Source organism: Capra hircus, assembly GCF_001704415.2.
Source record: "Capra hircus breed San Clemente chromosome X unlocalized genomic scaffold, ASM170441v1, whole genome shotgun sequence".
Classification (NCBI taxonomy): Eukaryota; Metazoa; Chordata; class Mammalia; order Artiodactyla; family Bovidae; genus Capra; species Capra hircus.
The window spans coordinates 48,716,629-48,734,090 of NW_017189516.1; the positions used below are offsets into that span (position 1 = coordinate 48,716,629).

The following is a 17,462-nucleotide window of genomic DNA, read 5'->3' on the forward strand; positions in this document are numbered from 1 at the left end:
GGAGGAGCCTGGTAGGCTGCAGTCCATGGGGTCGTGAAGAGTCAGACACGACTGAGTGACTTCACTTTCACTTTTCACTTTCATGCATTGGAGAAGGAAATGGCAACCCACTCCAGTATTCTTGCCTGGAGAATCCCAGGGACAGAGGAGCCTAGTGGGCTGCCGTCTATGGGGTTGCATAGAGTCGGACACAACTGAAGTGACTTAGCAGCAGCAGCAGCAGCAGATGAGAAAGCAAGGCTAAATAAAGTCACTGTCTTGGCAACAAAACAATCTGACTTCTTAATCATTATGCTTACCATCTCTTCAATCCTTAAATCTCCACTTGTTGATCAGTTTAATTTTTTATTGTTTAAAATCTATGTTAGTATTAAAGGGACGTTATATAACATGTTTAAACTACATAGTATAATGAAATGTAAGGTGTGCCTACAAGTGTTCTTGCAATTTATAATGCAGTTTAGATAAGAACTAGTAGACTTGGGAGTATGAAAGAAGCAGCTCTCCAGGAAAACTTGCAATTTTAGCAACAAAAAAGACAACTCTATTCTAGTTAGAAGATAACTGTAGCCACTTGCATAAAGGAGATTCTTTCACTATTTTTGCAATATTTATATCAAAGAATTTTAAATTCTATTTATCTTTAGTTTTAAAAATGGAAACAATTTTTGAAATTTTAAATTAAAGCCTAGTAAAATATGTCTTTAGTATAAAGGAAACATAAAATGGCAATAAGTATTATAACTGATCCTCTGGATTCTGTTTATACTATGCAAAATGGTGAGAAAAGATTAGTGACTGAATAACAATTAACAGATATGGTTAGCTAGTATTTAAGAAACTTTTAAAACAGAAGAGTGTCATGGGCTGGATTTAATGGTATTAGCATTTTTTTCCTCTCCAGTTATTTATACAAACTTCAAATTTGAAATAATATAATCATAGAATATATTTTCAGGAAGAAACAGGACCTTTTCATCCTCTATCCTATACACACAGTATATTTTATATAGGTTTGCATATAGTGTATGGCTGGTTCACCCAAATCTAAAAGTTCTTAGGGGAAAAAAATATCTGAACATAGCACGTTTAGAATAAAATAGTGGTTTTTAAAAAGTCATAAAAGCAATGTTTCAGCCACTGTGAAGATTCGAAAAACAGCAATCTTACAATAATATATTAACCACTAACAAAGCATTATTTCAGTATCTCTGATGAGCATTCTTTCATTATCACTGAACCTGTCAGACACTTTTTAGATTAATATGTGAAATAAACTATAGTATTTTTAAAAGGAAATGGAGAAAGCATTCTAAGTGCAAACAACAGTGAATAGGGAAGGAGTAAGTAAAAAGTTTTAAGTCAGCCTCTTAGCCTGGGAGCACATTCAGCCAGACATGATTAAGCTATTTAAAGTATTTTTATTTATGCTTTTCTAAATAAGTAGAATACTGGATAGTTATTCTTCTGAGTATACTGGAGGAAATGAATGGAAATTATCTTTAGATTTAAAAATAAGAAATTCATTTCACATAGAAAAGAACCTCAGGTTCAGAAGTTTAACAAAAGTATTTATACAAGAAAATTTCTACTTTCAGGTATACACATATATAAAAGGGACAACAGTGTAAAACTAAGATAAAATGAGGGAACAATAAACAGTTGAATATGTATTTTAAGATGGGAAAAATGATGTGAAAGCTACAATTTAAGGACAGCAAAAATAATTCAGGTTTCTTATCAATAATATGAAAAACATTAACAAAAATTTAGTTTTGATAAATAATATATACATATTAAAATAGTTATTGATATATAAATAATATTTCAACTAAAATAGTCTAGAGGACAGAGCATATTTTTATTTTGTTTGGTTTATATATTATTATACCTCAGTATTATTACGGAGAAGGAAATGGCACCCCACTCCAGTGTTCTTGCCTGGAGAATCCCAGGGATGGGAAGCCTGGTGGGCTGCCATCTATGGGGTCACACAGAGTCAGACATGACTGAAGCAACTTAGCAGCAGTATTATAAATAATGTAACTGTCAATTTAGTATATTTCCAATATAATTGGTAAACGAGAGGCTTTGTTTTTATAAAATAGTACAAATTTAGTCCAATATTAAATAGTGAAAACTCTAAATTATATAAGCTTCATTCAGAAATACAGTGTTTATAGTACTTGCCAGATCTATGCTGAGTTAGCAACTGTGCACTTACAATGGCTCCCTAAACCTACTTTGGGCTTCCCAGGTGGCACTAGTGGTAAAGATCCTGCCTGTCAATGCAGGAGACTTAAAAGATGCAGCTTTGATCCCTGGGTCGGGAAGATCCCTTGGAGGAGGGAATGGTAAACCACTCCAGTACTCTTGCTTGGAGAATCCGATGGACAGAGGAGCCTGGTAGGTCACAAAGTCCACAGGGTCACAAAGAGTCGGATACGACCGAAGTGACTTAGCACACACCAACCTACTCTACAGCACAGGGAACTCTACTCAATATTTTATAATAACCTAAATAGGAAAAGAATCTGAAAAAGAATAGATATATGTATAACTGAATCACTTTGCTATACACCTGAAATTAATACATTGTAAATCAACTATGAAGTGAAGTGAAAGTTGCTCAGTCATGTCCGATTCTTTGCAACCCCATGGACTATACTGTTGATGGAATTCTCTAGGTATCCCACACTGCAGGTGGATTCTTTTACAGCTGAGCCACAAGGGAGGCCCATAAATCAACTATACTCTAATATAGAATAAAAATTAAAACATGAGTGAACAATTAATTTAAATTGATATTAAGAAGTATTAATACATCTGTGTTTCTTTTGCTGTCTCGCATACAGACACATTCCCCAACATAGGAAGAATTTCTTACTCATATGAGTAAAAAGAACTGTTCGAGAAATCTTTTTTGAACTTTAAAAACTAATACAATAGAATAAAATTTCTATTTTAAACCAATATAAAAGTTATATTTGTATATAACAAAGATTAAGAGTCTCAAAGAGCTTCAGAAATCAACTGTATTTACAAATAAACAATAAAGGTCATATGAACTTTGTTCCAAAAAGACCTAGAAAACTCTCCAATCCCTTTAGGTTTCAGACTCTGATGGTGGGGGAAAAGCACAACAAAACTATTGGCAAAATGTAAAGAAATCACCACCACCACTGTTTTATTAAGCCATTCATTCATTCAAAAAGCACTGAGTATCTGTTACATGATTTAAATGTCACTGCTACTTTTAAGGATTTGTCAAACTGAGACAGTGTTTCTGGTGATGTATTTGGCTTGTTCTTAGTATCACTGACATTAACCATGTTGTCCTTGTGTTCCTGATGGCAGAGAAGGAATAACACTTTAAAATAATAATCATCAAAGAATGATGAGGTCAGTACCAACCAGTGAGAAAACCTCAGTCCCAAATGTACACCTACTTTGATGAGCAAGAAGTGGATCCATGATACTTCCAACTTACTTCCAATTACTTTCATGAGGCATCCTGTTGTTATTCAGTCATTAAGTGGTCTGTCCGATTCTTTGCAACCCCATGAATTGCAGCATGCAAGGCTTCCTTGTCCTCCACTGTCTCCTGGAGTTTGCTCAAACTCATATTCATTGAATTGTTGATGCCATCCAATTATCTCATCCTCTGTTGCCCACTTCTCATCCTGCTCTCAATCTTTCCAGTATCAGGGTCTTTTCTAATGAGCTGGCCCTTTGTATCAAGTGGCCAAAGTATAGCAGCTTCAGCATCAGTACAACTACTTTCCTGAGGCATCCTGGTCTGAATTTAAAGGTGGGACATGAGCCTCCATTGCTCTTTTGTTTTCTGATAGGGGAACAGTCAGATGGAAACCAGAACTGAATCTGGGAAAATCTCCATCCTATTTACCTTCTCTCTCTGAAGCAGAAAGTAGAGCCAACAGGCTTATAGAGAGTTCTCAGGCAGATGAGAGGGGTACTCATTAGAATGCACACTACTTTCCAGGCTAAAGATTAACAAGAGTCTGGAAATACCAGTGGTTCAAGCAAGATGTAGGTTATTAGGAAGACGATTTCATTTTATTTCAGAGTCAAATAGCAAGAGTGAAACAGTTCATTATGCTTGGATGAGCTTCTGGAAAATCTAGGCACTATATATACAGTTTACGGACAAATGGGGAACAAATAGCAGAAACCTGGGACCAATGTCTTTACTTTTAGTAGAGAAGTTCAAAGTTGCCATATGTGATTTTATGGAGAAAAGTTAATCACATTGGACCAGTTATTAGTTCACGGGCTCTCAGCTCCAAATTCACCCTTCAGTGTTTGCTCTAGGAACAGGCAGGACCTTTGTGCTCTACAGTAAGGACAATGTTAAGTTTGTATCAGCAGAGGGTGCTGGAGGGATAGGGAAAGGAGAGGGAAGCTTTTCTTCTTTGTGCAGTGTTTTGTTTTATTTGCTTCTGGTACAAAGTCCATTAGCAGAAGTGTGAGGGGACATCCATGATGCCCAGACTATGTAGTCCCTCAGTGACCTCATAGCCTCAGTGTGGGCTCACCGACCACCATGCTATAGCCCTGTCAGTGTCACACTCACAGCAGCAGCTTCCCACTCCCTCTGTGAGCATCACTTGCCTGTATCCTGGAAGGTTGTTTTCTGCTTGTCTGGACCAGCTCTGGTTAGGCAACGCGGTGAAGCCGCAATGTGATTGTTCTAACGAGCTCTGACCCTCAGCGTGGAGGAACAGTGTCCACTTACAAGCTGTCCTTCCTTGGGTACTCTGTCTTAGTCCTAGGGCATGCTTTAGCGGTATTCTTCCACCACCGTTTAATAATTATTTAGATTAAACTTCCCTTGTTTAAGCTACCGTGTAATTTCTGTCTCCAGATGGATTCAATTATCTTTTTGAAGAAACCTTTACATTTACAGTGACAATAACTATAGTTTTTTTTAAAAAAACATAGTGTCTTTGATCACATAAAGAATGATCTTAGATTAAGACAGTCCTTCAATCATCTCTTTATGTGGCCATATTGTTTTTTACTGAGTTTGTGAGTCACCAAAGATTTACGGCATTTAGATCTTTGAAATCAAACACTCCACTACCCCAACTTAATCTGAAAGGCTAATTTAGTTTGTTCATAACTAGTAAGTGCCAGAATGGGGTCAGGACGTAAAATCTTTTTAACTCTCAAATTGCTGCTCTTTCTACTACATTATTTGGCCTCACTTGACTTAACTGAAACAAATACTCTTTGATAGAGAGGATTGTACATTCAGAGTCAATCTGAATATGAAAGCATTTTACAATGCATAATGCATTCAGCAAATGTGATGTTAGCAAAAACATCCATAAATATACCAACTTACATACTGTGTATCCAAATCATAAAGACAAACTAAAGAGACACTGAATACAAATCATTTTAATTTTTTATGTGTGGTCACACTCCCATTAGTATATACACATTTTTTTTTTGCCCCATAAAAGACTAATAATATCTTCTAACTCCATCATATTCTAACTAGATTTCTTCATTCCTATATGGGACATCAGCTGTGGAGAATTTAATTTTATAGTTAAAATAATTTATAAAGCACCAAAGTGCCAAAAGCTGGAGATAATCTACTACAACACTCAAGAAATCAATGCCGATTTCATTAATAGAGTTAATGTGCTTTTTTAGGGTGACCACAAAGATAGTGAAGTGGGCCAAAATGGAAGGGTCACATTAACTTTCAAAATAAAGAAGCATCTTAATGCTTTCTATCTACAAAACCAGTATTAGAATTCATGTTTTAATGAGATTGACCATAAATTGTATGTTTAAATGCTCCAGTTACAACCACAATGTCAACCATACAAAAACATTCAGTTTTCAGTGGCTCAGGATCACAGATTTATGAGAAGTCTATAATTGGGAAAGCTGCCATTTTACAGCATCAGGGACCCAATATAAAACTATTTTTATAAAGTCATTAGACTGTCACTGTTTTGAAGAAATCTCTAAAAATAAAATATTAATACGATGACTTTTATTTTATTATGGAGCATGCTGCTGCACTAGTACTGACATCTGCAAGGTTTGGGGAGATTAGAAGGAAACTATGCTTAGATAAATGACATGCTATAGATGGTGGGCAAAGTCTAAAATGAGCTTTTAATTTTCTCCTCCAGGCTCTTCTCTTAACCTAACTGTTGGTTCTATTCAGTTTTAGCCATTTCTAGTCTAGACAGCAGAGAAGGGACAGTAATATCACTTCAAATGGAGTTTAGGGGTAAACAATGCATAAATTTAAAGGAAGGAATAAAATACGCACGAAATATTTGTGAAATAAAACAAATAGTTAACAGGCCAAAATAAGCCTAATTCATGATCAAACTTAAATAAGAAATGAAAAAAAATTAGCTTGGAGAGAAAAGAGAGGAGAGAGAAGAGACAGCATTCATAACAATGCCTTGTAAACTGTAAAGTACTATACAATGAAAAGATAGTGTTAACACTAAAATGATAAATAGGCATTTACTTTATTTATTCCTCTCGTCTTTATAAAAAAGATGGGTGCAATAAAATGCTAGTACAAAGCAAGTGCGATATATAAGACCACACTTCTGGTTAATGTAAAAGGTGTATTTGAGCTCAGTATAATCTGACTTAAACAATGTGACTAACAATCAATGCCTGGCCTGGGATTTTCATGAGTTTATCAAATCTGACATGTGTTCCCAGCTCACCAAGGAGAGAAGCAGAGCTGTGACAAGCAAAATAAGTCTGCTAAAGGACAAGGTCTGAAATGGCTTCTCAGGAATACTCTCCAGTTTTTATAGATTATAGTGAAAGGTGGGAGTGAGGAGAAAGTAGGGCACAAAACTGAAGAGATTTCCAGATTCCCTGCAACTGACTTACTGTATGAAACAAGGATTCGTGCAGAGGAAAAACAGATGGGCTCCAACATGCCAGGAAATGTGTGCCTAGGGACAAAGCCTCACTGAGAGGTAAAAATCAAATCAAGAGGGGTGAAATAAATTACTCTTTATCATCAGGTGACAATCACTCAGATATATAGTACACCAATACCTGCATTTCCTTTTGTCCTTTATGGTTGCACTCTGCTATCTATATCACTATATTTAATGGCAAAATTCCAAGGAAATCCAAGCTGTCCCATCTCCTTTTATTCAGTCTCACTGAATAAAAGATAGCTCTGTCTACCACTGAAACCAACCAATGCTCTTTTCTATCCAGCTTTTTGGTCTTCAGAGTCTATTACTTTATCATTTTAAATATAAACAACTCTCTCCAATTTTAAGGATAAAAAGGTGAATAGGAAATCTAGGCGAAGGGTTGTCCAAAACACTTTTGACAATCTCACAACACAGATAATAAAATTATCCATTAAAGGCCATCAGGATTATAAATATAATAAATACTTACTTAATTATAAAAGTAACACTAACTGAAGGAACTTGGGATGACATTTGAAAAAAAAACAAAAATCAGCTATTATTTTATCAAATAAATAAGCAAATATTAATAAAGAATATTTTCTATTTCAAATTAATAAAGAATATTTTTATTTCAATTTTCAATGGTGATTTATTCTGTGTTTATAATGCTTTCAGTCTGGATTTTAGTTAACATCATTTAGAATCTTTCCATGAATATTGTCAAAAGATATTTTTGGTATATTCATAAAATTTAAGGAAAATTTATTCATAAATCATATATTCACAAATATAACTTCAAATAGTATGAATAAATATTTCATCCTTTGAATGCACCATAGTGTACTGAAGCATTAACCTGTTATTGCCCATTTTTCATTATTACGTATAATGCTGCTATAAACACTTTCCATAGAAAATGCTATTGTGTTTTAGAATTTATTTTTAGACTAGACTCTGTATAGGAATACAGACTCTGGGGCCAGAATGCCTGAGTTAAAATTCTGTCTTAAATTCATTTCAACTATGTCACTTGGGGAAAGTTGTCTAACCTCTTAGTGCTTCAGTTTCCTCAACTGTAAAATAGAGATGACACTAATAATAACCACCTCATAAGGTTGCTATGAGGATTAAAGGAGTTAGTTTATACAGAGCATTTAAAATAGTGCCTGAGGCATATTTTAAACACTATATAAATGTTAGTAATAATGTTTTTGAGTCTTAAAATTAACTAAAAAAGGTTTTATGAACTTACATGCCTAGCAGCAAGGTATGTCCATTCTCATTACATCAGATTCTAAGTACCATTTGGATATTTTTAGTGTGCTACTATATAAATTTGTGTGTTCATGTTTACGAATCTACAGATGAAAATTTGTATTTCATTAGTTCTACAGGAAATCCTTATTTTCTGAGGATAACTGCCACTGGAAAGTAATGGCAGTCTTTGTGGTTTAATTTAGAAATAACAGAGCTTGTCTCTTTAAAACATAAGTTCAATGATATTTGTATTATTTTTTGATTTATCATTAAAATTTTTCATTTAAAAACAGTAATTAGAACTCATATGCTTTTTTATTCCTCACCATCTGTTACAGACTTAAAGTACGTATTCCTCCCAAATTCATGTACTGAAACCTAACCCCCAATATGATGGTATCTAGATGTGGAGGCTTTGAGAGGTAATTAGATCATTGGTTTAGAGCCCTCCTGAATGGGATTAGAGTCCTTACGAAAGAAACTCCAGAGAATTCCCTTGCCTCTACCACTATAAGAGGATCCTCTATGAATCAGGAAACAGACCCTCACTAGATACTAAATCTGCTGGTACCCTGATCCTGGATTGCTCAGTCTCCAAAAGAGTGAGAAATGTTTGATGTCCTTCTATATTACAGGAAACTCAGAAAGAGACTTCTCTGAAATTTTAAAGAAAGTATTCCATTGTAAAGTTAACTTTGTGTCAACAACAAAAAAAAAAGATAAAAATAAAGTATTCCAGCATCATATACCAAGTGGTACACTACACATTTTGTTATTTTCTTAAAAAAAATAATTCTTACTGTGAAAAAAGCAATATACAAGTATACAACCTTCTAGTGAAGGCTGGGCCATTCTTGCATAAAAAGGCCAAGACAGGAGGTAGAATAGTAACATGAAAATACAAGTGCTTTCTGAGGTGAATTGATTGGTTAATGCCAATCTCTGTCTCAAACATTATCAGCATACATTCTCAGTCACTCAGCTGTGTCCATGGGACTTTCCAGGTAAGAATACTGAAGTGAGTTGCCATTTCCTACCTCAGGAAATCTTCCCAAACCAGGGATCGAACCCACGTCTCTTGTGTCTCCTGCATTGGCAGGTGGATTCTTTACCACTGTGACACCTGGGTTGGATCCCTGGGTGGGGAAGATTCCCTGGAGAAGGGAATGGCTATCCACTCCAGTATCCTTATCTGGGGAATTCCATGGACAGAAGGGCCTGGCAGGCTACAGTCAATGGGGCTGCAAAAAGTCGGGCAGGACTGAGCAACTAACACTACTACTACTACCTGGGAAGCCCCAATCATTATCAGACAAAATCTTTAAATTCTCACTAGCTGAAATGGAAAATAATCAAAGTAAATATTATACTACATTCATTTCTAAACTTCTTCAATGTTATTTATGTTGTCACTCATTTCTAATAGAGGTGAAGTTATTAGGGCAGATGAGCATCAACCAAGAAATGGATTTACAAAGAAAAACAGCAGACTTCGTTAAGATGCCTTTTTACCAAGTATAATGTACTCATACTCAACATTTTTAGTAATAAGATAAAACACATGCAAAGTCATTAGCTGATTCAATAAATATGGCCAAATTAAAATTTAGAAGGTTGGTGAATACAGAATCAGAGTAAAGGCAGTTTGATCATTTTATGAAGTATTTCATCCAAATGACAACAGAGGTGGATCATCTCTATTATAAAACCAAACATTTTTCTCTGATCTCCTTTTGTCACAGATCAAGAGTGAAAAATTCTTATTTCAAATTTCCTTTTCTCTAGATTCTTTATTTTATGGCATTTTAACCTTGCTACATACTATAGTCTTAAACCACTGTATAATATTTTTCTATTAAGTTAAAAAAGAATGATTATAACTAATACAACTTATTATGTTTTGATTCTTTTGTACTTTCCCTATAAAATATCCAGGGCTCACTATTTCACAGGCTGTAGCTTTTTACTTAATAACTAGTTAAGCAAAGGAATACATACTTTGCAACAAAGGTGAAAATAAATCCAAGTATACTTACCACATGAAGAATTTTATTCTCTGTTTCATAGACAGTACAATCCTGAAAAAAGAAACACATACATTAATTAAAAAAAATTAAACATTCCTTCTAAAACACTTTCTTAGGAACTGTACTACAATTTGAAAAAGTCTTGAAACTCAAGCAAAAACAGCAGTTAGTATGGGAAAATGCCTGGAATACTGTATACTAAAACATTCACACTGATTTGCTCTGATGGTCAGTTATAGGGTTATTTTAATTTTTGTTTAACTGTGTTTTCTAATTTTACTAACTTTAAACACACATAATAAAGGACAATATACATTAAATAGATGTAAAAGCAACTAATGGAAAAATTACTATAATCATTTCTTGTCTAAACTTATACATGTAATAAATGTATTTTGCTGAAATATGTCCAACATTTCAAATACTTATTTATTATATATTGGAACATTAAGAAAAATATTAACATTAATTTCAATAGTCATATAAACAATCTCAAAAATATATTAAACATTTGTATTATGCAATTAAAATTAATGTATGCTACCAATGAATATTAAGTTTATAGTTCTTCCCTCAATTTGTCTCTGAAATTACAAAAAATTATTTAAAAAAATTCTCCATTGTCTTTTTAGCTGCAATTGCTAGACTTATGATAAACAGTAATACAGCAAAGTGATCATTGCTTAGAAACTCTGTGTTTCTATGGTACAGTTTACTCAAGGAATTTATAAAATTTACTGCATGATAATAGCAGTAAACCAATAGCAATGTGTGAGAATCAAATGAGGAAATGAAATAAATGGCTCAGCACTATCTGACATACAGTAAATGATGAGTACATTTTAACTATGAATTACTGTGCTCTGCATGATTTAAGAATTTTAAATGAATAACTTTTACCTCAAGATATAAGGTTAACTGATTATTATTTGGCTAGATAATTTTGAAAAAATATATATATTCTAAAGTATTGCATATTTCAAGGAATGAGAATCCATTTCACTTTTCCCCCTGAATTTAATTATGACAAAAAGGAATCTTGTTCAACATAGCTTTTGGTAACACCATTTCACCACAATATCTTGCCAGAAGAAGCACATATTCTTTTGGGGGCTAATTTTTTTAACATTAAATTTGGTCTAATTCATTTCACAAACTAATAGAAATACTTAAGGACTGGGTCTTGCCATTCAGAAGGGCTCCTGTGCCAAAGGAAAGGTCTGTTACAAACAATCACATCTATGTCTATATAATCATATAAAGTCAATTCTTCATTAAGTATGAATGAATTATGTGTACAGAGGAGGCAAGGTGTAGATAAAACATTTATATTTGGAAAGTGCTTGTGTACTTACATCTGAATTTGGAAGAGTCCAATTTTACAGAATTAACTTCAAACACAATTACACGGGGAAGAGATAACTTGGGAAAAGCTGGGAAGTTGCCCAGTTTCCCCATGCTGCCTCTATAGCTAGCTTCAGCTGTAATGGATGCAAGTTTCATTAATTACCTATCTTCCTAGAATCAATATGGATTAAATGTTCACAATTCAAAAGGATTCTTATCAAGGAAAAAAGTAAATATGATTTAAATGTATATTCTGTTGTGAGAGAATAATCACACAGAGAATAACTATTTCAAGGTTCTTAACAATATACTTTATTTGTACATCCCTAGTATGATATAAAAAAAGAATTGTTAAAGAAAATCTTATACTATTTCCAGGCTTGGGCAGTATAGCCCATGGGGTTGCAAAGAGTTGGACACGACTGAGCGATTTTTACTATTTTCACTTATACTATTTTCAGTAACCACATTGTTGGTAGTAGTGTTGTTAGTTTGTTACTGAAACTAACTATGTAAGTTATTGAAACTGCTATGTGTGTCTTACAGGATAAAGCAAGTGAACAATTACATGACAGTAGTCAAGTGGGGCTTAGGAAGCATCACTATGAACAAAGCTAGTGCAGGTGATGGAATTCCAGTTGAGCTGTTTCAAATCCTAAAAGATGATGCTGTGAAAGTGCTGCACTCAGTATGTCAGCAAATTTGGAAAACTCAGCAGTGGCCACAGGACTGGAAAAGGTCAGTTTTCATTCCAATCCCAAAGAAAGGAAATGACAAAGAATGTTCAAACTACTGCACAATTACACTCATCTCACATGCCAGTAAAGTAATGCTCAAAATTCGTGAACTGTGAACTTCCAGATATTCAAGCTGGTTTTAGAAAAGGCAGAGGAACCAGAGATCAAATTGCCAAAACCTGCTGGATCATCGAAAAAGCAAGAGAGTTCCAGAAAAACATCCATTTCTGCTTTATTGACTATGCCAAAGCCTTTGACTGTGTGGATCACAATAAACTGTGGAAAATTCTGAAAGAGATGGGAATACCAGACCACCTGATCTGCCTCTTGAGAAACCTGTATGCAGGTCAGAAAGCAACAGTTAGAACTGGACATGGAACAACAGACTGGTTCCAAATAGGAAAAGGAGTACGTCAAGGCTGTATATTGTCACTCTACTTATTCAACTTATATGCAGAGTACATCATGAGAAATGCTGGGCTGGAGGAAGCACAAGCTGGAATCAAGATTGCCGGGAGAAATATCCATAGTCTCAGATATGCAGATGACACCACCCTTATGGCAGAAAGTGAAGAAGAACTAAAGAGCCTCTTGATGAAAGTGAAAGAGGAGAGTGAAAAAGTTGGCTTAAAGCTCAACACACAGAAAACTAAGATCACGGCATCTGGTCCCATCATTTCATGGCAATTGGATGGGGAAACAGTGGAAACAGTGGCTGACTTTATTTTGGGGGTCTCCAAAATCACTGCAGATGGTGACTGCAGCCATGAAATTAAAAGACGCTTACTCCTTGGAAGAAAAGCTATGACTAACCCATACAACATATTAAAAAGCAGAGACATTACTTTGCCAACAAAGGTCTATCTAGTCAAGGCTATGGTTTTTCCAGTCGTCATATATGGATGTGAGAGTTGGACTATAAAGAAAACTGAGTGCCGAAAAATTGATGTTTATGAACTATGGTATTGGAGAAGACTCTTGAGAGTCCCTTGGACTGCAAGGAGATCCAACCAGTCCATCCTAAAGGAGATCAGTCCTGGGTATTCATTGGAAGGACTGATGCTGAAGCTGAAACTCCAATTCTTTAGCCCCCTGATGTGAAGAGCTGACTCATTTGTAAAGACCCTGATGCTGGGAAAGATTGAGGGCAGGAGGAGAAGGGGACAACAGTAGATGAGATGGTTGGATGGCATCACCGACTCAATGGACATGAGTTTGGGTAGGCTCCAGGAGTTGGTGATGGACAGGGAGGCCTGGTGTGCTGTAGTTCATGGGGTTGCAAGGAGTCAGACAGGATTGAGCGACTGAACTGAACAACTGAACTGATTTGAACATTTTATCACTCTTGGTGACACTGGTAAGTAATTTTAGCACAGGAGAAAGCAAGACACATACACAAGAAGATCAGTAAAAACCTTAAAAGAGTCTCTTGATGTATTATGTATGTATATATGTATGTATGTTTCTCTTAGCTCTGTCCACTGAAAAAGCATAGAAACAATGACCAATTTAGTAGTAAATGAACCCTCCACAATTGGTGGTATTCAAATACCATTTCACAGGCTTTCTTGGAAAATGGCTAATACCAAACTGGGATAGGAATTGTACAAGAGGAGCATGAATTATATTATGACACAAAATAGAAAGAAGCTATTAAAGATTACAAGGACTGTGTCAGTAGGATTCAGAAGTCAATATGAAGAGGATTCTCCCTGGGCAGAGATGGAGCAGTTTGAGTATCTAAGAGGATAACTATAATGCAGTTTAATAATATTGAACATATTAAACTAATTGGATAATGTATGATAGATGTATACAGCTATTTATCTGTATAGCTCTTGATTCAGCAAATATTAATCATCTGTTTTAAGAATATAAAGATGAATAAAACATGGCTTAGAGAAGCACAGTTTAAGAAGATAGGCATTCATCTAAATAAGTTACAATATGTAAAACTCTACAGTATTCAAGAAGTTTTATATTTTAATAACTTTAGGACTATGAATGCCACAAAAATCACACACATCAACATATAAAAGGTCAATTAGTTAAAAATTTAAAATATTAATATATTTCTTAATAAAATTCAACAAAACCACTGTGTTGTGCTATGAGGCATCCCAAGTGGTGCTATGGTAAAGAACTGGCCTGCCGATGTAGGAGATACAAAAGACACAGAATCAATACCTGGGTCAGGAAGATCCCCTGGAGGAGGAAATGGCAACCCACTCCAGTATTCTTGCCTGGAGAATCCCATGGACAGAGGAGCCTAGTGGGCTACAGTCCACGGGGTCACAAAGAGTCGCACATGACTGAGCACACACACATGGCATACATACAGCAGGTACTTTGGGGGGATTCATCTCATCAGTAAGTCATTTTATTTCCATCAAATGTGATTTTAAAATATTTGCTTCTGAAGTGGGAGTTTTATTAACACTTAAGGCCAAATCCTGTCCTAAAAGATCATACCCCAAGTTTTAAAAATAAAATTGCACTAGATATGAAGATATCTCCATTTTCTGAACTTATGCACACTATGGAAAGGTACACCTCTGACGTTCTAGTTATTTTTAGGTTAGGATTAAATTTAGATTTTTAAAATTGGATTTAGAGCTGTACCACTATACACTCCCAGGAATTCTCTTTAGTAGCTGTAACACTTGAATTTCTTTTCCTTTTTATGTATAACACTTTTTCAAATGACGTGATGCACATTTAAATGCATCAAATTCTTAATAAGACAATATTTATAAAATGAGGAGTGTTTCTTCAATTTTGATCACTTTTTTCCTTAGGAAAGTAAGATCACCCCACAGAATCATAATCCAGTTATCCTTTTAGTGAAACCATGATCCAACTGCTAAACTGAGCAGAATACATAAAAAATTTCTATCCTGTATTTTACCATAAATGCTAAATACTTTGTCACTTGGGGATTAGAATGTTCAGTACAGATAATACATCTCATCAACTGTGTATTATAGATAGTCACAAGAACAGTACATAGGTCATTAATTGCTTTGCTTTCAACTAATATTTAAATAAGCCAGGCAGGCAAACCTTTGATAAGGGTATTTACATACAAGTACCTCACATATTCTATTTTCAAGGTATCAAAATTTCTACACTATGTTGCTTCACTGATTAATTCATGTAATAAGTTAGTGTTATACTCTTACTCAATCATCCACTCACTCAAGTCACAATGTTGTTGCTTAGTCGCTAAGTCGTGTCTGACTCTTGCTACTCCATGGACTGTAGCCTGCCAGGTTCCTCTCTCCATGGGATTTCCCAGGCAAGAATACATTTCCTCCTCCAGGGGATCTTCCTGACCCATGCCTCCTGCATTGGCAGTCGGATTCTTTACCACTGAGCCATGAGGGAAGCCCCAAGTCACAATACCATTCACCAGAATTTTTTTTTTTTTGGCATCTTCTAAATGCAATTCACTATAAGGCACTATTAGGTGATCAAAGATAAATTAAACTTGATCCTTGGCCATCATTATTTCATTATTTTCTAAAGAAGTAGGTGAAACTATTCAAATAATAATACAAGGTAAACAAGATAAATGCTAATAGGCGATCCTATAAAAAAGGAGATAAGTTCTGACTTCTTAACTCTGGAATGATCTGAAGGAGATGGTATTTTAACTGAGCTTAAATAGCTTTTAAGTCTGGAAATTGGGGGTTCAGGGGGAAAGATCATGCCAAATTACATGAACACACTGAACAAGGCACACTATCAGGATAAGGAAACCAATTTGGCTAGAGCCTAAGATACATGAGGTGAGTGAAATGAGAAAGTAAGTCTAGAAAATAAAGAGTCATATTGTGGAGAGTTACCAATGATAGGCTGGGGGAATTTTGTTGTTTTAAAGGGAATAAAAGCTTTATTTTTATAAAGCAATCTATTTTGAACCTCCCTCTTCCCTGGTACCTCAGTTGGTAAAGAATCTGCCTGCAATGCTGGAGACCCTGGTTTGATTTCTGGGTCAGGAAGATCTGCTGGAGAAGGGATAGGCTACCCACTCCAGTATTCTTGGGCTTCCCTGGTGGCTCAGCTGGTAAAAAAACTGCCTGCAATGTGGGAGACCTGGGTTCAATCCCTGGGTTGGGAAGATCCCCTAGTGAAGGGAAAGGCTATCCATACCAGTATTCTGGCCTGGAGAATTTCATGGACTGTATAGTCCATGGGGTCACAAAGAGTCAGACACATTGAGTGACTTTCATTTTCCATTGGGGTAGCAAAGACTTAACTCAATCACTTGACAATTTCTTGTGACTTATTTGGAAGAGGTTAAAGTCAGGATAGCTTACACTTAGTGCCATGGTTGGTATTAAACAGCAATGTGAATGGTAAGCATGAGTGTGTGTGTGTTTTAACAAAATACGGGGGTGGTGGGATGAAACTATAGTTCAAATTATCTGGTCTAGCTTAACAACTCAAACAGACATCTCTCTTTTCTCATAGTTCTTTTCCTCTTGTTCCTTTCCTTTAGTTACAAGAATAACTTTGGTGCCATGTCTCAGAGGGAAGAATCTCTTCAAAGTTGTGTTATCTTCCAAAATATACCAAGTAGACATTTCATCTCTGGGGAAGGTGAAATATGCAAATTACTCTGCTAAAGGAAGTGCTCACAAATGTTTGAGTATGGGAAGACTGTGATCAAATGTATGTTTCATGAAAATGATGAAGAAGTAGTCATGGATTTGGAAGGGAGCAAAACTGGATGCAAGGAGGTCAGTTGGAATACTTTTTCAATAGAAGATATGATATGTGATCAGGGCTTGAGCTGAGGTGATGATGGCGGAAGGGGAGATGTAAAAAGGTAGATGAGATACATGTAGCCAGCAATGAGCTAACTTGGTAATTAATTGATAGGTATAGAGAATAATGGGGGGGGGAGTTAAACATTACCCTGGGGTTCAAGTCTAAGCAATTGGATGAATAACACTGTAGAGATGATAGGAGAGAATTTAGAGAAAATAAAATAATTCTATTTTGGACATGTAAAATTAGAAGTGGCTGAGAGAGAAGCCATGTATTGGGCTGGCCAAAAGTTCATTTGGGTTTTTATGTAAGATGTTATGTAACATCTTACAGAAAAACAACTTACGGAAACCCAAACAAACTTTTTGGCC

The 17,462-nt window shown here is 35.3% G+C and overlaps 1 protein-coding gene across 5 annotated transcripts in view; it reads right to left on the minus strand.

The window, feature by feature from the left end:
- CNKSR2 (connector enhancer of kinase suppressor of Ras 2) overlaps positions 1-17,462 on the minus strand; it is a 283,532-nt gene that overhangs the window by 160,142 nt on the left and 105,928 nt on the right. For all 5 annotated transcript variants that reach the window (XM_018043877.1, XM_018043876.1, XM_018043878.1 and 2 more), the window contains exon 5: positions 10,241-10,282. In XM_018043877.1, coding sequence (XP_017899366.1) covers positions 10,241-10,282 — 42 coding nt within the window. The remainder of the gene's footprint in view (positions 1-10,240; positions 10,283-17,462) is intronic.